Genomic DNA, 23,911 nt, shown 5'->3' on the forward strand with positions numbered 1-23,911 from the left:
AGACCTTTGTTGGCAAAGATGTCTCTGCTTTTTAATATGCTGTCTAGGTTCTGGTGGGTCAGAGGTTAAAGCGTCTGCCTCCAATGTAGGAGACCCGGGTTCAATTCTTAGGTCAGGAAGATCCCCTGGAGAAGGAAATGGTAACCGACTCCAATATTCTTACCTGGAGAATCCCATGGACGGAGAAGCCTGGTAGGCTACAGTCCATGGGGTCGCAAAGAGTCGGATATGACTGAGGGAAATTCATTTCATTCATTCATTAAGGTGGTCATAACTTTCCTTCCAAGGAGTAAGAGACTTTTAATTTCATGGCTGCAGTCACCATCTTCAGTGATTTTGGAGCCCCCCCAAAATAAAGTCTGACACTGTTTCCATTGATTCCCCATCTATTTGCCATGAAGTGATGGGACCAGATGCCATGATCTTCGTTTTCTGAATGTTGAGCTTTAAGTCAACTTTTCCACTCTCCTCTTTCACTTTCATCAAGAGGCTTTTTAGTTCCTCTTCACTTTCTGCCATAAGGGTGGTGTCATCTGCATATCTGAAGTTATTGATATTTCTCCTGGCAATCTTGATACCAGCTTGTGCTTCATCCAGTCCAGTTTTTCTCATGATGTACTCTGCATATAAATTAAATAAGCAGGGTGACAATATACAGCCTTGATGTACTCCTTTTCCTTTTTGGAACCAGTGCATTGTTCTATGTCCATTTCTAACTGTTGCTTCCTGAACTGCATACAGATTTCTCAAGAGGCAGGTCAGGTGGTCTGGTATGCCCATCTGTTTCAGAATTTTCCACAGTTTATTGTGATCCACACAGTCAAAGGCTTTGACGTAGTCAATAAAACTACGTAGATGAGGTAGATGTTTTTCTGGAACTCTCTTGCTTTTTCAATGATCTAACAGATGTTGGCAATTTGATCTCTGGTTCCTGTGCCTTTTCTAAAACCAACTTGAACATCTGGAAGTTCATGGTTCATGTATTGCTGAAGCCTGGCTTAGAGAATTTTGAGCATTACTTTACTAGCGTGTGAGATGAGTGCAATTGTGTGGTAGTTTGAGCATTCTTTAGCATTGCCTTTCTTTGGGATTGGAATGAAAACTGACCTTTTTCAGTCCTGTGGCCACTGCTGAGTTTTCCAAATTTGCTGGCATATTGAGTGCAGCACTTTCACAGCATCATATTTTAGGATTTGAAATAGCTCCACTGGAATTCCATCACCTCCACTAGCTTTGTTCATAGTGATGCTTTCTAAGACCCACTTGACTTCACATTCCAGGATGTCTGGCTCTAGGTGAGTGATCACACCATCGTGATTATCTGCGTCATGAAGATCTCTTTTGTGCAGTTCTTCTGTGTATTCCTGTCACCTCTTCTTAATATCTTCTGCTTCTGTTAGGTCCATACCATTTCTGTCCTTTATCAAGCCCATATTTGCATGAAATGTTCCCTTGATATCTCTAATTTTCTTGAAGAGATCTCTAGTCTTTCCTATTCTATTATTTTCCTCTATTTCTTTGCATTGATCAGTGAGGAAGGCTTTCTTATCTCTCCTTGCTAGTCTTTGGAACTCTGCATTCAAATGGGTATATCTTTCCTTTTCTCCTTTACTTTTCACTTCTCTTCTTTTCACAGCTATTTATAAGGCCTCCTCAGACAGCCATTTTGCTCTTTTGCATTTCTTTTTCTTGGGGATGGTTTTGATCCCTGTCTCCTATACAATGTCATGAACCTCTGTCCATAGTTCATCAGGCACTCTGTCTATCAGATCTAATCCCTTGAATCTATTTGTCACTTCCACTGTATAATCGTAAGGGATTTGATTTAGGTCATACCTGAATGGTCTAGTGGTGTTCCCTACTTTCTTCAATTTAAGTCTGAATTTGGCAATAAGAAGTTTCATGATCTGAGCCACAGTCAGATCCTGGTCTTGTTTTTGTTGACTATATAGAGCTTCTCCATCTTTGGCTGCATAGAATATAATCAATCTGATTTCAGTGTTGACCATCTGGTGATGTCCACGTGTAGAGTCTTGTCTTGAGTTGTTGGAAGAGGGTGTTTGCTATGACCAGTGCATTTTCTTGGCAAAACTCTATTAGCCTTTGCCCTGCTTCATTCCGTATTCCAAGGCCAAATTTGCCTGTTACTCCAGGTGTTTCTTGACTTCCTACTTTTGCATTCCAGTCCCCGATAATGAAAAGGACATCTTTTGGGGGTGCTAGTTCTAAAAGGTCTTGTATGTCTTCATAGAACTGTTCAAATGCATAAAAACTCTCAAAACTAACAGTAAAACACCATAGAATCCAAGTAGAAAATGCACAAAGGACATCAACAGACATTTCATCAGAAGGGAGACAGAGATGGCAAACAAGCACATAATAAAATGTTCAACATCATTAACCATTAGAGAGATGCAAATGAACAGCATAAAGATATCAGACCTGTCACATAAACAATAATGATAATACCAAATGCTGGCGAAGATATGGAGAAACCAGATCACTTATACATTGTTGATGGGAATATAAAATGGTATGCTCACTCTGGAAGATAGTTTGGCAGTTTCTTTTAAAACTTAAAAATGGACTTCCCATACAATCCAGAAGTTGTACTCATGGGCATCTATCCCAGAGAAATGAAAACATATGTTTACATTAAAATTTACATCCAAATGTTCACAGTGGTTTATACATAATATCCAAAAACTGGAAATCACCAGACTGCCCTTCAATGGGTGAACGGTTAAACAGACCATGGAAGCTTCATAGCATGGAATATTATTCAGCAGTAAAAAGAAATAAACTGTTGCTACATGTAACCACTTGGATTAATCTCAAGGGAGTTAATGCTAAGTAAAAGCACCAATCTCAAAGTTTCCATATTATAGTGTTCCATTTATATAACATTCTTGAAATAAAAATGAGAAATATAAAACAGATTGTTCATTGCTAGGATTTGAGAAGTAGAGTGGGGGAAAGGACAAGTGTGGCTGTAAAGGGCAGTGTGAAAGAGACTTGTAGTGATGTTATGCGCGCGCACACACACACACACACACACACACACACACACACACACACGAGCGCATTCATAACTGGAGAAACCCAATTAAGCTCTGTTAACACTGAGGCAGGCGGGGTGAGAGTAAGGGATGCTTGGCATTCCCCCATACATTTCTTTGAAATCTACTATAAATCTATAATTAGTTCAAAATGAACAGTTAAGAAAAATTTCAAAAAGCGATCCAGGCCAGCTAGTAAGTTCCTCCTTTTTCAGCCTAGAGATGCTTCTGCTTCCTTGATTTCGTAGGGATGTTTGCCCCTTGGGTTATTCTCTGTATTTTCAATGCATATCATCCCCTTTTACTTGATCGTGTTCTAAAAGTTCCAAGCACTTTTCAAAAGAAAATCTTGAAACACTTGGGTGAACATTATTCCCATGGGGTTCTGAGGAAGTTACTCAGCTTGCTTTTTGGAAACTTGGAGAGCTATCATCTGTCCCCTTCCTCATAGGAATGCTGAGGATTACAAATTCACAGAAGTTCCAGTGAAGTCCTGAAATCATGGAGGGAATGAGAATCCTCTCCACGGAGTGCCCTGCTCATTCTCCTCACTGCTCAGGGGCTCCCACCAAAGTGTCTCTTTTGTCAAGTGTCAGCTTATTCTAGAATGATGTGAAGCGTCTTTATGAATTTACAGTATTGTCAACTGTTGGATAACTGGTGATTAACAACACTATTAAATATTTTGATCTACAATAGATTTATACCCTTCCTTGAATTTCAAATTAGTCAACCCAAGTGTGATTTTCTGAAAGTTACCTAAAATGCATAAACTTACTGTTCAGTGGATTTTTTAAAAAATAAATATATTCCACTATTTTAAGGCATTTTCCCCTGAATTTGAACAACAGATTTAAAAATTATCTCGTGCATTTTTATGTCAACACTTTTTCCAAACACTCTTCCCTCAGTTCTTCCCACCTGCACATGTTTCTCTGCTTCTCTTCATCACAGTAACCTTTCTTTTTCACTCCCTTACTTCTCTGGAACATGACCTTAGTAAACAAGTCTGCTGTGTCACTTCTAATACTCTCCTAGAGTAAATCATTATTTGCTGGTTGCTCTAACCAACACTGGCAACTGGAGTTAACCACTGAAACCCCTGCACGATGATTTCCAAAGGGTCATAATAAACATTCCTCGACATCTGTCACACAGCCTAGATTCAACAAGTGGGGCAGTGTTAGCCCAACAAGAGCTACTCCACAGAGCACCTTTGTGCAACTTAGGAAAAGGTATCTTCCCTGGGTAGGACATGGGACTGAGTCATAGCTGAATTTCAATCTTGGCCTGCCCAGGTGGAGCACAAGCCCCCCAACTGGACCCAGAAGCTCTCCACCAAGTTCAGGAACACAAGCTTGGCTCCTTTTGACCTTTGCACTGATTCCATCATTGACTTGCATTGTTTCTAAGAGCAATCACTTGACCCCTTTTTTGGTCAATCACTTGACCCTTTTTGTGACCTCTTGACACAATTTTTCCCGCAAAATACTTAGGCACAAAGTATTACAAACCCATCCTGTTACAAGTTTCTTTTTTTTTGTCTCCACAACAGTGGTGCCAATACTCATTGGGAGATCAGCAGATCACTGAGCCCTAGGACAAGCTCAAACCATTTTGGTTTCCTTTAATGAGGAAGAGGGAACTCTGGCTGGCTATTTTTGTCCTTGTTCAGTTTTCCTCTGTGGTCAGTCCAACAGTCATGATGTGCTGTCCGGGCCTTGAGACACACATTCTCTTCAGTTGAGTGAGAACATCTGACTCGCTGTCAGTTTGCTGTGGAACACACCTCCCAGATTTCCTACACTATGTGATACTAGCTCTGAACATTTCTCATTCAGCGCTCATCTCTGTCAGCTAGTCAGAAAATTGGAACCAGAAACACTTGACAAAGCAACGGCCACATTACAGTTACAGGTGGTGACATATTGCTGCTGCTGCTGCTGCTTATCCATGAAACTGGAGGTTAAGACTCCATTTCTGAGATGTAAAGTAGGGAAAACCCCACATAAAGCACCAGCGTTGGGCAGAATATCACATAGACAATTTCCAACTGAAATGCCAGTTATTAGAAGTCATGTGGAGTCAGGAGTTGCCATGGAGTCCATTTGTTTCTAAACCAGCTCCTCCTGATGGAATAGTTTTTCATTATCATGTCTTTCTTATAGGGAAGAGGGACAGAGAGAAAAAGAGAAAGAGACAGACAGACACACAGACAAATAGATGGGGCTGTTATTTGATATAAAACTATGTTATAATTCTTATACAGTCAAGTCCTAATATTAATCAGATATTTAAAACTTAAGGAGGGTTTTAATATCAGCTTTAACATACATTTATATTGCTGTCTGGTTTGGAGTGAAACAGTCACATTGCCATCACGTGACTTCTGATTATTCAAGGAGAATATACAGTGGCTTATCATATGACATTTATCTTCACAAACAAGTTATCAGATCTCTGAGAATAAAAATAAATATCAAAGCAGATCTAAGCCACAGTAGGCTGCACACTTGCAGCACCCTTGTTTTTTCCTCTGCTTTTTCCCATGTATCATTTTTATTTAGATTCTTAACTAGATCATTACAAGTTTTTCCTGTGAAATTACTGCCAGGATCAGTCTGTCCCCTTGTTCCTTCAAGTTATTGGCTTAAATCATACAACACAATTGGCTGGCATGTGTTAATGCTTGAGTTGTTTTTGTGGTAAAGTCTCCTTGCGTTTGCAGGTAAAATACAAAAACAGTTGGTTCAAATATCAACCTGGGACAACTGAATTTCAAAACATACAGAATCCATAAATTAACCACTATTTTAACATATGTACAGTATAATTGAAGATAATTAGGAGATCAATTGGATGAAGACATATTCAAATTATAATTGTATATTTATCTTATGTGTTTTACACTAAGGAATATTAAATATTATATATGAGGGGTGAGGGAAGCGCAGTAGATGACTCCAGAGCCTTGAACCTGTATTTCTGACTGTTTCCACTTCCCAGAGGTCTGGGGAGCTCTCCTCCCCAAGAGGTTCAAGAAACCCTCATCTCCCTTAAAAGTCAGGTCCCAGCTTTTCCTCCAGCCCAGGAACGTTAACCTTGTCTAGAGCCAAGAAGGCCCCACCCTCAAATGTTTCTGGAAAGACCATTCAAGAGGAGAGAAATTTGAAAAGCCTTTAGGCATATGAAAAGATATTCACCCTCCATAATAAAAGAAAGACAAAAGTAGACTGATTTTTTTTTTCACCTACCAGATTGGCTAATGTTCTTCACTGCAAAGCTGTGGGGAAACAGCTACCCTTGTGCACTGATGGTGGAGGCGTCAAGGGCACAACTTCTGTGGAAGGCAATGTGGTAGTGTCTATTAGGAGTACAAACACACGTCCCCTTGGCCTCGCAATTCCACTGTGGCGAGTCTGTCCTGTGGTTACATACTGGCACACAGGTAACTGACTGCTTGTGATAGTGATGATGAGGAACAACCTAAATGCCCTTGGTGGATGCCAGGTTAAATAAATTATACCGATATATTCATAAGATAGAATGCTATAGAGATTTTAGAAAAGACAAGATGAAGTTGTCATGGAAAGTGAACAAATCAAGGTGTAAGGTATCAGCCTTAATGTTTGCTTGAATATGTGTGAAGCAGCTTTATAAAGAGAGTAGGAAATCAGGTACTGTTGTATAGCAGTGGACACCAACTGGCAACCCAAGGCTGCTGGTTTGCATCTGCTTGGTTTGCACACCATTTTAAAATTGGATTTCACTTAATAATCTGATATCCAGGTAAGGGGAAAAAAAAAAGTGAAGCAGGCCAGGTGGTAAGATAAGAAATGGTGCTGATGACCTAATCTGTTTGGATTTTTCCACCCAGTTTTAGGGCCATACCTCAGACATAACTAAAGCAGGGTAGAGGGCCTCTGCAGTGTGAGCCCTGAGGAGCCAATCCATTTTGTACCAGAAGCAGGGCTGTGACTCATGGATAAACATGATGGTCCCAAACCTCTCTCCAAGCTTCCTAAAGAGACTTAGGAACAGAACCTGTGACAAGACACACCTATCAGCCCCATCCTCCCAGCTGTGCCCAGGGCAGCATTTGTCACAACAGGCACAGGACAGGGCCTAAAGCCCCTGGCAGTTTTGCTGCTAAGTCACTTTAGTCATGTCCAACTCTGGGTGACCCCATAGATGGCAGCCCACCAGGCTCCCCTGTCCCTGGGATTCTTCAGGCAAGAACACTGGAGTAGGTTGCCATTTCCTTCTCCTTTCTCCCTGGCAGTTTTAGAAGCCCATAATATGTTTTAATTTTAAGCTCTTGTACAATCAGAAGAAAAAATATGTAAGAACAATGAATATAAGATCATGAATTCAGCCAAACTTGCATTAATATTTGCACTAACTCAATTGTAAAATATAACTTTTAGTATTTTTAACAGAGGAAGTGACCCATAAAAACCTAAGTGCCCAAGGACTTACAAAGTCATACTGTCCCAATGTGATGCTGAACATGACCCTGCACAGGACAGAGCATGCACCACTTAGGAGGAGGCCTAGACCTCACAGGTCCCATGGGCCCAGCCAGGGCTGCTTCTTCGAGGGACAGTCCCCCTGCAGCAAAACCGCACACATCTTGGGTCCTTTATGCTTAAGAACTCTCCAAAATCAGGGAATGATTTCAAGGCCCAAACGAGGACCAATAGGTTATCTGTCATTTTTCCAACGTGTCCTACCCTAGGTGGACTGGCTCAAACCCTGTGGACTTCTCCAGTGAGAATGCTGGAGCTCTGGCACCTTCTGGGAGTACTCTGAAAACTTCCTTGTTCTTTGGAGGCCAAATTCCCCACTGAAGCCTGGCCTGGCTGGGTTTCCCTGGCCTCCTCTCTGTCATCCTGAGGCCACTATCCTCTTTCTTAAGAAGGTAGGAATGAGCCATCTTCACAGCCTCAAGCCTCATCCCTGGACCTCAACTAGACAATCATATTATTTTATGCCATATGCTCAGGCTCCTATAATAGGACTCTCACTTTAAATCTTTTCCCTCCAGACTGTCTTCTCCAAAGACAAGCTGAGAAAAGGCAGACTAAAGCAATGGGTTCTCAAACTGTGGTTCCCTGACTGGCAGCATGAGCATCATCTGGGAACATGTTAGAAAGGTGACTTTACTGGGTCTCATCCCAGATCTGCTGAATCGTAAACTCTGGGAGCAAGGACCAGCCATCAGTGTTTTTCCAGGCCTCCCCAGGTAATCCCCATACAGGCTCAAGTTCCAAAACCACCAGCCAGGAGCAAGGATGCCCAGCTTTTCAAGGGCAGGTTCCCAAGGGCACAGAGGTGATGAGTCCGGCTAGAGTGGAACTCCAACATGCCCCAAACCAGAGGCAATTGGTCCCTGTCCCAAAACACAGAGGTACTTCCCTGGGATCCTGCGGTGATGCCCGAGGCGAAGGGGGTGGCGGGGGTGGGGGGAGGGGAAGGATGGGGGCGGAGGGAGGTAGCTCTTCTTAACTACAGTCTGCCTGCGCCCCCAGCTGGGTTAAGCCGCAGAGCAGAGTCGGGGGCGGAGCGGAGAAGGTTGCGACCGCAGTCACCGTACAATGCGAGGAAACGCCCGCGCCCCGCTCTCGGAGCTCGTCCTCACCCCTGCTTCTGCGGCTCTTGGAGTTTCCTAGTGCTTGGACCACCCCCGCCCCTCCCATACTTTATAAATGCGGACTCCAGAGTGCAACCGGGATTTCCGATTCCTAAATCAGAATGGAGCCCGAAGGTCCATAGTTAAAAGCTGCGCTCGGCACAAAACTCCACCCTCAGGGACCCCCGGCTCAGCCAGGTCTGGAAGCGCCGTCATCTGTTTATGGATGAGAAGCATCCGCCTTGGGAGAATGCCTTACCTACTCCGCCTAGAGTGCGGGGCTAGGGGATCCTTTTCAGGCGCTCACCGCACAGTCCCTGGAGCACATCGATCCCAGGAGCTAGACTCAAAAGTTGCGGCTCAGGAAGGGATTAACTCTCCAGAAACGTAACCCAAAGGCTCTCAACGCAGGAGAATGAAGCACAAGCCCTCTGGATCCTCACAATTCTGACGCCCCTAACCCTTATCGAAGTCACAGACTCCTCTCGGCCCCCTTTCTGCCACCTGGCTTCCCCTCACACCCCGCACCCCACCCCTGCGCATCCTAGCCACCCACTTGCGCCCCCAGGCTTGGCGTGCGTTCCTGTAGCGCACCGAGAGCATGATTTAGCCCGAAAATTGGAAACTAATTTAGGAATCAAAGCGTCTTCCAACCCGAAGTAGCGAACCAACGTCATCTTCAGCTTTTGCACACCTTGATTTGTGTTCCTGGGCTCTGCTTTGCTGAATTATACACACACACTCCATCTTTAGCTCGATTTCTAGAAAAGAAAATTGTTAAAAGTTCCCGCGCTCTGAGCTGCAGGCACCCACCCTCTCCTGTCCTCAGAACGCGGAGCATCAGTTTCTCCGTTGCTGTTAATGCTCTAGTGGTTCAGCTCTTTAAAAGTGCGCAGTGTAACAGGCACTCTTGTTTTTCAGCGACCAATTCAGGGTTATATTAGACTACAGTTCAAAATCTGGGTGGAAAATATCCAGACTATTTACAGAAACTATAAAAAAAAATCTTTACTTGCATTTTCACGTTAACACATTTTCCTTCCTTCCTTCTCTCTTTCTCCCCCCCCTCCATCCCCACTTTCTTTTTTTTTAGTGTGTAACCACTGAAGCTAATTTTCTGGACATGTTAAGTTAGTCCAGAAAGTTAGTCCATGTTAAGTCCTTAAAGTCCATGTTAAGTTAATTTTCTGGTCAATTCAGGCGGGCGCCTGAGTAGTACCTCGGAAGAGAGCTGTTTTTTGTTCATGAAATAACTTATACTTTCCCAAACATCCTGATCAAACAAGGAATACTTACAATATACTTACAATAATTTGAGAAAGATTAAATACTGCCCTGTTTTTTGGAGGTTCCTCCTTGTCTTTGTTTTCTAGCAGACTCACCCCTCCGGGGGGTTAAATTTGTCAGGGGCCCTTGTCTCTGCGTCAACATCACAACGACTAAATGTGGTAATAAAATGAGGCCACACTCATTCACGTACATGGAAGAAGAAAAACGTTAGTGTTTCCCTAGACATTAATATTTCCCTAGATAAAGTCTCCTTTCCACTAATAGACAGTGAATATCTGGATATAACATATTGAGATATTTAAGTGACCATCTTCAAATTTTAATCTTGAATATAAAAATCCTTCATCCTGACCTTGGCCATTGAGTAAAATCTGTGCCTGAAGTGCTTTATGCGACTCTATCATATGTGATATGTGATATGATAGAGTGTAAAAGTGCATTGTGAGTCCCTAGCAGTCTTTTATTTTTTCTTAAGCGTTATGCGGGCGGCGTGGGAGACAGCAGTCTAGTTTTGAAGCAGCAGGGCGCAGGGAGGAGTTACCAGAGGCTTGAGGGAGTCTGTGCCCGAAGCAGGGGTCGAAGCCTCTGTGCTGAAACAGGCTCCTTGGTGTGCACCGGAATTCCGCTGGGCGTTCACTCGTTCTTTTACAACCCAGCTCAGCTTCTCTAGATTGCTCTTTGAGCAGGCGAGAGGTCCTCGGAGATCCTCTTTTAGCGCGCGGAGCTCCGCAGGTTCTCGGCTCGGCCACGGCGTGCACGCCTTTCTCTACTCCGAACTTGAGCCCTGGACCTCTGCGCATCTTGGCATCCAGGCCCGTTGAGGATAGGATCCATGCAACCTGGGGTTATCTCAAGTGCACTTATGTTACTGTCACTCTAGGCTGTTGGCTCTCCTGGGAAAAGGTGGGCGACGGGGTGGCGAGGGAAGGAGGGAGATGTTTGTTTATAAATCGGTTCTGGTTTCTTCCCGCTTCAGGACCGGGTTCTGGGGTCGAATAGACAGTGCCGGGGCGTCAGGCGGCTGCAAATTGAGGCACCCGCGCAAGGAGGCGGTGGCCTAGCCTCTTAGGGTTCTCATTTGGTGTTTGTGGGTCCCGTGTGCCCCTCTTTTTCCTTTCTGGGATTTCCCCCCTTACATCGTCTAAAAGGTGGGTAGGATAAGCCTCTTAGCCTCAAGAAGCTGGTTTAAAATTACCCCTGCTAGAGGCGAGCAGCGATCCTGCGAGCACGTGGGAGGCACCCAAGGTCGCGGCTCCTGCCCGACAGGCGTGGTGCGCGCGGGGCCCCGGGCGGGGTCGCCGGGCGGGGGAGTGCCAGAGCCGCGTTCCCGCTCCAGCCGGGTTCAAAGATTAGAAAAACAGGTGTTACGTCGCCATGCTAATTCACTCTCTCGGTAAACTCGGCTCAGACAGTTGTGTGCGGAGGACTTAGCGAGGGGGCCGTCACCATATGGCCCCGCATTCACTTTGTTTATTAAAGGACACATTCTCAGTTCATCGACTACTGAGCTTCACTGGGACACTGGAGTGGCCCTCCTGGCCCCCACCTCCGGTCCGTCCTCTTTGGTGTGAAGACTTCCATATTCATCTTGATCTGAGGCAAAACATTCCATTTCTTTGGCGCCAATCACGACCTGTATGAGAAGTCGGCGCTGCCTGACCCCTCCGAGTCCCAGCGGTGGGCAAGGGTTTCGGACCGCTGTAGAGGTCCAACACTTCTGCACATTGATTGAAGCGGAAATAGGGTTTACCGTAACCGCCGACTTAAGTGAAATCCTTTCTAGAACAGTCGGAATAGAAAAATGCTTTTTATCCCTGAAGTGTCATTTCCTCATCTGGCCGCTCCATTTTACTCCTAAGATCTGTCCAGGTTGGGGGCTGGGGAAGTAGGGAAAAAGAAGGCTCTCAAGAAAGGTTCTTTCACCCTTTCCAAACACCCTCTTTTTTTTTTTTTGGCACGAGTCAGCTTGATCTTATCTGGTCTTTCCAGAATCTTGTGTATAAGTGAGCCCCAGTACATCTCTCTCTGTATTCCTATTCGTAGGAGAGCATTACTTGGTAGTTGAACCGCCCAGAGCCAGGTTTCTAAGTGGCTACAGCCTCTGGGGAAATGACTCCTTCTAGATTAGAGTCCATTTGCTGGATTCCAGTTTGGGAACACCTATAACGTCTCTACATTTAGTTCTTTTCCAAAAAAGTTCCCCCCCCCCCCCCCCCCCCCGGCTCCTGTGCGGAACGTTCACCACTTCCTCCTACCAGGTGTTTCCCAGATGTGTAAATATCCCCAGGACTCTCCCACTGTCGTCCTTCAAACTTACTGCCATTGGACTGCAAGGAGGCGGTGGATGTATATATTTTTGAACAAACACTCTTAAATTTGTTCCAAATATCAGCAGGATGCCACACACACCCCTCTTCAGAGTATATGTTTTCTCCGAGGCAATTAGCGCCACAAACGAGGAGTGCAACATGACTAGTGTTCTCTTTTATCGTTGATGAAACAACTGCCTCCAAGCCGACCTCCGGGAGCCTTTAAGTGGCCACCAGCAGCACCAAAAGGAAGCAAGGAATCGCTTCTGTAGGGAGCGATTTGCAAGTAGCAATAATTATCTTCCAGGGCCAAGGAACTTTCCCCCATGCTGGTTTTTTTTTTTTTTTTAATCCACAGATGACAGAGAAGGCGAGTCAAATTAGAGGTTCTCTTTAAAATAACTTGTCAGCAATAGTACTTACAAGCGTTTGTTTAAACGGTTCCTGTAAAGGACTGTAAATACTGTAAATTCATTCATGCAGACTGTATCCTTCCGTTAAGAAATACTGGTGTTGGACTTTGGTTTCCTGAAACAAAACCCAACAACAACAAAAATCTTCGCTCAGGATTAGGGTAACAGATCGCTGTGAGGTATCTATGTCAACGACTCTATTTTGGCCTGAAGTGTAACCTCTCTTCCTCTAGTGTCCCCTAACTGCTCCTCATAGGAAAACCCCGAGACTGAGCTTTCTACGGTGAACAAGTCAGCCCCCATATTCGATCCATCTCGCAAAAGGTGCTCCTGTTTGGGATTAATTTAAAGATGGGTATATTTATCCTCTCTGGCGATGAATTCGGTGTCGCCGTAATTTCGGAAACGCGAACAAGAAAATATAACCCACCGGCCCTAAGCACGCCGTGAGCCCCGCGACTTGCCGGCCTGAAGGGAGCAGCCGGCTGGTCGGCCTCTGGGCAAAGGTTTCCCGCAGCCAGAGCGACTCCTGCCTCGCCTGTCGGGCGCCCCATCCCACGGGCCCGACCTTTGCGGCCGGGAGGCCGCTGCCAGTCGCTTTGGGGAGCCCTCGGCACTGTGGGACCGGCGCTCAGGGGTGAGTGCACAGCCCTTAGACCCCCGGGAGAGAGGGGAGCGCGGGTTCTGCACATCGCCCTCAAGAGCCGGGAGGCCAAAAGCAGCAGCTGCTGCTGGGTGGCAGCGCAGACTCCGTGCCCGGGGCTAGTTGGAGCTTTACGGCCACGCGGCTAGCTAGGCGGCTTGCGGAGAGCCGGGGCGCGGGGCTGGGAGGGGGGCGGGGGGCGGGGAGGCTCGGGCCGTGCACGCATCACTCAGGCCTGTTGGCCAGTGAGCGTCGCACCCCGAGACGCGCCGAGCCAATCAAAAACGAGGAAGTTGTGAGTGGCATTAAGAGAGGGCGGGAGAGAGGGAGCCCGGGAGTGAAGTTGAAGCTAAACCCTGTAAAGCCATAAAGAAGTTACAGGGGGGCGTTTTCGGCTTCCAATTAGCAATAATACTTCCTTCATAACAACTACCGAGGAGGAGGATTCTAAAACCACCTCACCCGTCCCAAAGCCCGAATCCTCCCCCCATTCTCCCTCGCACCCATCCCCCAATTCATGACCGAGAGAAGAAGAGGGCCAGGACGCGCTCTGCTCCTCTCTGCTGGTGGGAAGCGGCGAGGCCCGCGGAGTGGCTTAGTTGGACCGTAGGCATGAGTACAATTAAGAGGTGGGCGCCTCCGCATGCTTTGCCGCCGGCAGGGACTGAAGGTAGGTGAAGTGGAATATGCCCTGCGCCCGCCCAGTGGCGCCCGCTGCTCCACGGCGGAGGAGGAGAGGCCGGGCGCCTCCGGTGCCTGCGAGGGGCTGTCGCGAATGTGCCACCTGTTAACCTGGCGCTGCCGTGCCCGGCGTGTTGCCGCCCCCGCTGGGCAAGGGAAGCGCTGGGTCTCCTCCTTGGCTGTTCCGAGGGACTCGATGTATAAGTGCCACTTTTTGAGGAATCCCTGAGACTTGAGACCTAAGTTAGAGTCAAGTTCCGGACCTACCAAAGTGGGGGGACCGAGAGGCGCCGGAGCGCTGCGGAGAAATTCTGATTTGCAGAAACCTGGGAACGTACGCCTGGCCTGGGGCTCCTGAGGGTCTTCCGAGACCTGTGTTTTGTGGTTTGGGCAATTTCCCAGGGGGCTGGAGAATGTGTCTGACGGGGGTGAGAGAAGACGAATATTATTTACAGGGGACTCAGTCTCGCTGCTGATTTTTCCAAATCTTAACCAACCAACCAAAACACTGAGCCTGGCAAGGAAAAGCGGAGGCGCGCTGAGGCCCTTCCCGGCCATTTCCCCCAGAATTGGGGCGAGCGCGTGAGTGAGTGTGGAGCCGCAGATGTCTGACGCTCTGATGCTGTTGTCTTCACAGTGGCCTGAAAGAGTGGTCCGGCGATCGTGTTCTTCCCCGAGGGGCTCGGAGCCGCCTCCAAGGCCTCGGGACTGAGAGCACCCGTCGGGGATTATTATGTCGATCTCCCGAGGACTGGGGTTTGCAGCGCGGAACAGAAGAAAAGGCTGGCTTTTCGGGGTTCCCGCCGGCATTTGATGTCCAGCTACGCCTAGAATTGTCGAAATCGCTTGCCGTGGATCAGCAATTTTATTCGCATCCCATATTTTTAAAGAAAAAAATCTGTTCGCCGGTGTTCTTTCACTACCATCAAAACACTGAAGCAAAAATCTCGTCAAAGTATGGTTTCTATTTTTTGCCAAATATGATCTCTAATTGAAAGTTTATTTTTGATTTTGGATGAATCTGTGGAACTTATGTTGTAAGAAGAAAGGGAGAACGAGACACGATGAAAGAGAAGTCCAAAAATGCTGCCCGGACTAGGAGGGAGAAGGAAAACAGTGAATTTTACGAACTGGCTAAATTATTGCCTTTGCCCTCAGCTATCACCTCGCAGCTGGACAAAGCATCCATAATCAGACTCACCACCAGCTATCTCAAAATGAGAGTAGTGTTCCCAGAAGGTAAGTGACTTTGACCAGATGGAATTTCAAAGGTAGAAGGGGTAAGGGATTTGCCAGTGAATGACTACACTACCGGCAGAGAGGTACATGCATATGTACCTACACACTCACTGCAAAGGGAAGTTTAGCATGCTGGAATAACTAAGAACCTTGCTGGATTTAGAATTTCTATTGCCTTTCTGTGGCTCTTTCTACTTCCCCATTACTTTCTCTTCTGTCCATCAGATGTGTTTGATTAGGAAGCAGCCCAACGGTGCTTTTGTCAACACTTAGATAACTGGGCTCTGACGGAAGTACTACTAACCCAAACATGACTTTCTTTTTTAATTCCTCTTGTTAGATTTATATCTAGTAGAGACCAGGAACATCTCTAAATTCTTCTATTTTTGCTATGTCTAGACAGACCCATGTACGTGGAGATAATAATTTCTCAATATATCAGTAATTCAGCAGATGAGGAGCAGGCTAGTTCATGAACAAATATGTTCTGAATTTACCCAGTCTCTCGACTACTTATTGCAAATTTATTCTGAGTTGTTGAGATGGTCACAGATTCTGAGACTAACTCTGATTTGCAACTCTGGGCTTGATATTTTTTCTGAGATATAAGATTGAATTAAGATCACTTGCCTGCTTAGAAAATATCTTTTAGGTGGCAGGTTGGCAAATGAATCCCTGGGAAAATTGTCTTATAAGGCCTAGAAGTTAGAATAGCTGAACTATTGACATGATTTAAAATATGTATTTAGATTATCAAGATTCACTGTGTGAGGACAAAGTAGCCTTCATAGAACACTGTCGTGTATGAAACCATTTATATTCAGTAGGTGAAGGACTCGCCTCTCTTCTGTTTCCCTATCTTTTCCTTTACTCACATTCAAATAACATACAAACAGATTTTTAAAATATTTTAGATATGTCTTTGCTGGGGAAGGACGATTTGGAAGTGTAAAGGAGAGAATACTAAACAAACAAATTCTAGAGAAGGAACCCTGTTTATTTACAAACCAGAACATCTTATTTGACCCAGAGAGATTTATGTTATTGTTGATTTTGGATGTTTGGAATTTGTTGTTTCTTTTAGGGAAAAGAGGGAAGGAAAGAATCACTATTGGACTTTGAGTTTCACTTTGCTTCATTTTGACTACAAGTTATTATCTGAATCAAAATCTTGCAAAACATGCCCCCAAATTAGTCAGGAGCACTAAAGGACAACTTTTATAGTTCAGTTTTAGCGCAAAGCTGTAAGTATGGTCATTTTGTCATAAAGCAGTTCCTTGAACAATCTCATCTGACCTTGGAAACTACAGGAGGAGAGGAATCAAAACCTAACATACCTGAAAAGTTTTTTTAAAAAAGAAAAGAGAAAAAAGGAGGGGCAACTTATGTAATAAAAAACCACATTTCCCATTCAACCTGTGCTGAGAATTGACGGTGGGAAAATTTCTATTATGCTACATTGCCTTCTGTTTAAAAAAGAGATATCGTTGTCTTTATACTGTCAGCGCCTACTTTATAAAAATAAAGCTATTGCGAACTCCGCTGGCCGCTCTGTTCCTAACAGGATTATTAGCAGTGATTTGTCAGCCCCTGCGGTCTCAGTGGGCTCCCTTTCTGCGTGATTTCTAGCGGGTCTCGTCAATTATCGGTGCCGATGTCGCTCGCTGTTTGATCAGAAGCAGCATATGGTGCTGCTTGTGAGGCTGCGAGTAATCGCGGAGGAAAAGAATAGCGGGTCGGCTTCCCGGGAGGGCACAGAGAGGGACAGTGCGCCCGGGGAGTCGCTGGGCCAGGGGCTCCTCTGTGTCGTGCAGACCCCGGGCAGGCACGGCCGGAGGGAATCGGGCTGGGTTTTGTTGTTTTGGTTTTTTTTTTAAGAGAGCAAGCTTTCTTGTTTAATTTAATGCTAACTCCACAAATTATAAATTGCGTGATAAATAGGAGGAACAAAAAGTAAACCCTCTTAGCCAACTTCTCATTAATTTTAAAAAGAGCGCGGGTGAAGACTCCCGCTGGAGTCCCCTTGTTTGGCCAGGCCTGTCCCCTGTGGCTACTCTAAAGGCGATGTACTTTCTGCAGCCCCACTCACCTTCCTTCAGAGTTTTGGCCAGGGGCCGCTCCTTCCTCTCCCTTCTTTGGATGCGTGCGAGTTTATGGGGAGGAGGGGATGGACGATGTGTGAACTCTGGGCACATCATTTATTTCCCCAGCTACTGTTGAGCTCATAACTCACCCGAAGCCTCAACCGGGTGAGTTAGGGTCATCCGGACAGCTGGTTCCTAGGGATGAGGTTTTAATTTTGAGTCTAGATTAGCTTCAAAAGTCCAAAACCCAGATTCAGCCCTTTAAAATGTTAAAGGACAACAGCAACAAACAATAAAACTAACAGTTTTCAGAAAGAGCAAAATAATCACAAGGCCGCAGAACCAAGCACAACCTGCAGAGGGTGCCAAATTTGGGTTCAGCTGTTGCCTGAAGGCAAGAAAGGTGGGCAAGATTAGGTCCATGGCAGTGGAGGAAACTGAGCACTTTTTATGGAGGTAATATAGTTTAGTGTGGAGAGATGGAAATAATTTGTTTGAAAATGAAGTACATTTTTACATCTGTCTTGACACCATCCTAGCACATAGTAGGTCTTCAACAAATTTTTAAAGGTGAGATGAAGGTAACTTTTTCATCACAATAAGCCTGCTATCACATGTAACGTATGGATTTTGCAAAGTATATAATCTAAAATAATTCTAAATCTGGTGGCATCAGTTATTAGGCATAAAAATGACTATAAAACTTTACTGGTTTTGCTCATATTACATTTTATTTATAATACCCTGTAATGCCAAAAGACTTAAACAGAAATCCTTCCATACTTAAACGTGAAAAAAATGAAAGATACTTAAAATATAGCTACCCTCCCACCATTTGTTGAATACAATTCCTAACCACCCTGCGCCCAGGAGTCTAGTAAATTCCTGGTCTGAGAGCAAATTTCAGCTTTTATTTGTCTCAATAGATAAAATTGAGCTGTTGAGGGAAAAAAATCGAGGGAGAAGGAACAGAAGAATGGGATATGGGCCCCTGGAATAATTAAGAATACAGTATTAAATTGGAAATTTCATAGTAAAAATAAAAACAAAAAGTCTGGGACAATTAGTGGGAAATCATTAGAACTGCATATCCCAAGTGGTAATATATTCTATTCTAAAACAGCCTTGCAAAGGAAAAGTTGGCATATCTGGATATATACGTTTTTGGTGTTCTCAAAGCCAAAGAGGCAAGTTAAAAAAAAGAGATGTTATGACTTGATTTGTATACAAAAAAGAACAAGTTCAACTAAAATATGTATTTGTTATCCAGTTATAATACAGTTTTTACTGGGGGCATAGTGGCTTGCATAGTGTGGCCTTTGAAAAGATCAAATGTTTTCAAATCTATGGCCATTCAATATCTTGGTAACATTACTGCCATTTCTTTGTCAACATGTCTTGGCAAAATAAAAATAATGACAGAATTGAAATCAGTAACTGTGTAGGAGTCTCTACAAAGGCTGGAAAGAAAAGGATGATTAAACAAACCTCCACAGACACTTGCTGTAATATTCACCTCAAGACTGAAATCCTTAATCACCTTATATTTTTTTTGAGGTTGAGAACTGAAAGAGGAAAAGAGGCCCCATTTCCCACGTGGATGGGTGATTTAAGGATGTTTTTCTTGCTGCTTGGGGAAATGATTGAGCATTAGGTTTCCATGTTTATTTTCTTACAGAAGTTTTTCTCATTTAAACGCCTTTAAGCACAGTTTATGCTCCACGCTGAGTTTCTCTGTTTAATTCCAGTTTTGATGTTGACTTAAAATGTAGAGTGCAAAACTAAACTCTGGGCAGAGCATTTGCAAGGCAGATTTATGTGCTAGAAATTGTAGACCAGATCAATGGAAGAAGTACTTTTTTTTTTTTTTTTTGGAAAAGGGAGTAATCATTAATAAAAACAGTAATAGCAACAACAGCAAAACTATAAAAACAGGGTATGATAAGCTATGGCAGAATACTTTTAAGCAGGGTACACTCCTCTGAAACTAAAATCAAGTTAAATTTCCAGGGGACAAACCTGATTTCTAGGGGGAGTTATTTTTCAATCTGGGGGATTCTTGGCAGATTCCAGGTTTTGCAGATACAAATGTGGACACAGAATTCAAATCTATGAATTCTTGCCTCATTTCTTTGTCGGATCAAGTATTTCTCAAGAGAATAAGGTTTCGTCCCAGCTAAAACCTTATGATAATAGCTGTGCACTCATTGTCAGTCTGTGGTCCAAGAAATTTTAAATTTTGCATGGGGACGGGGAATCCTTAATTATTTTGCAACGGGCCTCCTAATCAGAAAACACTAAAACACTGTCTGAGCATTGAGGACCAAAGCTTCTTCCTCTGGTAGCGCCATTGGGCAGACGGCTCCGGAGCGATATCACTCGACCTCCGTGGCTCAGACCAGGGACAGCGACCTTGTCGAAGCTCCCGCCGCCGGGGAGGCTTGTAGGCCAAGGCCCGCGGGCCAGATCCCCACCGTGCGGCCCATTCTCTCCCCGCGGCGGCGGCCAGTGACCCGCTAGCCTTGGCCCCGGTGGCCGAGAGTGCGCCAGCGGTGTCTCCTCACGCTTCGCGCGGGCCCTTGTTTCTGCCTTCCTGGGGCGTGAGGACGTCTCCGCCCGCCGAGCCTGGTGCCGCGCGGGCCACTGCCCCAGGCCCGGCCCGCCTCTAAAACTCCTCTAAAGCCAAGATGCCGCCCGAGGGGCAAAGCTGTGCGTCCCGACCGCCAAGTGGAACCGAAGCGGGACAGGCCCGCGCCGCGGGACAGACCCATCGGCCTCGCCCGCGCCGGTCTTCGGACGCCCAGCCCGGCCAGCCTCGAAGGTCCGGTCTCGGGGAGACACTGCGTGAGGCTCTCAGCCGTCGCACACTATGGTCAACCCTTCGTGCGTGTCCGTCCCACGCGTTAGTCGGGACCTGGCCGGACCCGGCCTGTCCTCGTTCCTGCAGTTCGTGTTCTCTCGGGCTCGGCCCCGCCCGGGAAGCCCTACCTCAGGGGCCGAAGCTCCAACGAGCGCCCAGAGAGTGTCAGCGCTGCGACCGTCGGTGTCCACCCCAGGTTCACACTGACAGAAGTGGATTCCCTGGGCGCGGCTGGGGGTCTCCGAGGCAGGCAGGGGAGTACTGGGCACACGCGCACTCGGGGGCCCGGGACCCTGCACGGGGCAAACCCCAGCCCCGCGCGGCCACCAGTGTCGTCGGAAGGTGGGCCACACCCGCCAGATGGCCCAGAGGCCGCACCAGGCGTCCCCCGTGGGGGTACTGAGTGCGTTTCGGTGCGCGAAGCGGCCTCCTGCCCAGTGACCGCTCCAGACCGCTCGGTCTGGGCGAAACGCTCCTGATCTCCGTCCCTCTCTGTCCCAAAGAGCCCAGCCGCTGAGGCTCCTGGAGCCGGAACACGAATACCGCTTGTTCTGAGGCTGAAAGGGTTGCACAGTGAGAACGCGGAGGCCCTGTGGACAAACCAGGTGGCTGAGACAAGTCCCCCGGGACCAGAAGTTAGACGCGGGGTCTCGGAGGGCTTTTCCCGTCTCAGTCACCAAGTTGTGGTCAGGTCACGGGACAGCTCCCTGTCATCCAAGAATTGAAGGTTTCCGGGAAGGGCAACAAGGAGAACACCTTTCTATTGAGATACTGTATTTATTAAAGGGGGCGGGGGGGGGGGCAGCGAAACTGTTGAACAAGCTCTTCTCCTCCTCCTCTTCCTGACTGGGTGAAGGAGGAGATACCTGGTCTGCAATCTATATTTTGTCAAGGGTATGAAACTCATTCCGAAGGAAAAGCTCGATCAATTTATTTTTGCTGCTTGCAATAACACAGCTGGATGATGCTTTGGGCTCACGCTAGACTGGGGCTCATCATTCATTCGCCAAGAACGGGCCTAAATTGTGCCTGTGGGATTAGGTCAATTTTAGTGGATCTACTTCGCCTCATTTGGTTACTAATTGGTTTCTTGTTTTATAAATCGAAATCTCATTTTCAGGAAATTACAAAACCCGTGCAGTCAGTCCATTGAGGTAATCCTTGGGTCAGGGGGTATTTAAATGGAAATGGCTCAACGGCGCACTGAGGGTAAAGCAACAGTGAAACTTCGCCCGGGGTTTCACGTGAAATGTGAGCTAGTCCTTTAGATCCATAATAGATACATCCCTTCTAATACTACTTATGTAAATATGATAAACCAGACTTTAAGGGGAGAGGGGGCGGGGAGAAGAAAAATTTATCTGCTAAGGTTAATGTGGCATATCTTGGAAATCTTCCAACATAGATTATGTTTTCCTTTGTCTTCGGCCACTTTAGCTGGGGAAAATCCTTTTGTCTAAAACCCGATTTAGTTATCGCCTCCCTCGCAGAGCTCCTTCTCTCCTTTGCAAAACCCCGTTCCCTCGGCCTCACCGAATTACAAGAGAATCTTTAGATCTTGTTCCCACTGTAATCCTGCCGCAAAGGGAGCTGGTTTCCTCCTCATTTTAAACAGACAATCAAAGGATTTGCGAATTTTCTGCGGTAGGTCAAGTGCAGAAACGAAATCTCGGCTTACCCCCCTCTCCAACAGAAACTGGGGGTGGGAGCGCGTCAGTGCGGGAGGAAGGTGACGGGGTCCAGGGAGAGGGGTCTCTGCTTCCACTCTACCCCCGGCTTTTTGAGAGATGAAACCCATGCCCCGGGCTTGGAAGGTGTCCTGGGCCGGCTGAAAGGAGAGCTCAGAGCCCTGATCTTAGGTCAGAAAAGCCAGACAGGTAGAGGAAGGCAGCCAGTTCTTTATAAAACATTAACCCAGACACGACCGTGTGCGGGAGGTTTCAACCGGGAACGGGAGAGAAGGCAATGCTCCGTGAAAGCAAAAGGTTCCTTAAAAGGTGAGGGGGTGGGGGGTACAGGAGAGGGCGCGGGAGGCTCCTGTCACCCTGTGCCCGGCCCGGCTGTTTATTAACCTGCAGGGAAGTCTTACTTTTCCCTCGTAGGCGCATAATAATGAGGCCGCCCCCAGAGACCACAACCAGCAGAGGCTGGCGCCGGGAGTTCGAAACCGGTACTCAACATTGAGCTCAGCTCGGGGGTAGGGGGTTTCAGATGATTCTGGTCGGGAGGCGGCTCCCGGGTGTCCCCAGCCGCTTTGGAGAACCTTAGTAATTTTAGAATAAAGCGTTTGTTGGCTCCACGAGCAAGTTTCACACCCTTCGGGGAGCTGCGGAAGGCACAATCCCAGACGCAAGGCGGCTGCGGCCAGCTCCCTGCCCGCCGAGCGCCCGGCCCCTCGCCCCGGGAAGCTCGGGGCTTTCAGGCCTCCGTTGGGCCCCAGCGTCAAAGGGCCAGCGCCACCCGAGTCCCGGGCTCTCCCGGCAGGATCCTTTCCCCACTCCCCCGTGCCACCTCCTCGACTACACCCTCCCGCCACTTCTTCTGGTTGGGTATGTGTGATGGGGGTGAAACCAAGGAATAGAGCTTGACTCAGACGGCAGGAGCTAAGAGAAAGTAACAAGGCGAAGGAAGGATTGTGTGTGTGCCGGCTGCTGTGGCAGGGCCCTCCGGAAAGGTCCAGGAGGACCGCAGGAATCAGGGCAGTGGAGTCACTCTGGGGAGGGAGGAAGAATCAGGAGGAGTTGCCCAACGCGAGGAAGGGAGAGGAGTCCCGGCGAGGGTGGGGGTTGGTGGGGGCGGATCAGTGTTTGCAGAGCGGCGGGGAAATCGTTAGATTTATTTAGATGTGCAAACACCCAGAAAAACCTGATTCGAGCTTAAGGGGCGCTCACGGTTACTCGTTACCAGAGTTTTGATCGCCTGCTTCGGAAGCCGCTTTGAGTCCCAACTCTTGTGTTTTATTCTGAAAGATCCGCCCCCACCCCCATTTACAATGCGAGTGTTTGTTATTGGGTACTTCCTAGTGATTTGTCCCATAAAAGCAGTAATTCAGTAAATTATCCCCTCCCCCCCATTTTTATCACGTTTAACCTTGTTCAGTGGTTGGAAGCATAAAAGAATTGGACTACCTAGTTATGTTAATTTCAGCAGCAACATTGTTAAAAGATATTACCCATAAGTAGTTTAACCTCTGCAAGTTTCTTCTGTTTTATTTTTCATTTTCTTCCTGAAAACAGGTACCATAGCAAACTCCATATTAAATTTTGAAAAATGAGCCACGGGGATACAGGGAGGTTTATTTTTCAGACATCACCAGAGAACTGATTTGTGGCAAAGCCTGGAGAGAGCTTAAGGTGATAGCATCAAGGACAGGAAGGGGCAGTCTTTGTTAGTAGTTGATGCCGGGGAATTAGAGAAGGGGAGTGATTCCCTATGTCCAAAATGGGACGTAAATATTGTAAGATAGTGTTAGCACCTGAAAATAAGTGGCTTTCAGAAAAGCTCCTGGGTTTTTCTTGGGGTGAGGGTGGGGACCTGAGGTTAGGACGCGTTAAGTGGGGGCTGCTAGGAGAGAGAGGAAAGGCAGAGGAAGGGTTGCAGAGGGTAGCTGGTGCTGGAAGCCATCCCCAAGCAAACGAATTTTTCCGAAGCGTTTTAAAGTCAGAGGCCAAGGGGAGGAAAAGGGCTGGAGAGCCCCACAG

The 23,911-nt window shown here is 46.6% G+C and overlaps 1 protein-coding gene across 1 annotated transcript in view; it reads left to right on the forward strand.

Moving 5' to 3' along the window:
• Positions 1-15,091: 15,091 nt before the first annotated feature.
• SIM1 (SIM bHLH transcription factor 1) overlaps positions 15,092-23,911 on the forward strand; it is a 68,862-nt gene continuing 60,042 nt past the window's right edge. Inside the window, exon 1 of the mRNA XM_068985374.1 lies at positions 15,092-15,266. Within this exon, the coding sequence (XP_068841475.1) occupies positions 15,092-15,266 (175 nt within the window). The remainder of the gene's footprint in view (positions 15,267-23,911) is intronic.

Source organism: Capricornis sumatraensis, chromosome 13, assembly GCF_032405125.1.
Source record: "Capricornis sumatraensis isolate serow.1 chromosome 13, serow.2, whole genome shotgun sequence".
Lineage (NCBI taxonomy): Eukaryota > Metazoa > Chordata > Mammalia > Artiodactyla > Bovidae > Capricornis > Capricornis sumatraensis.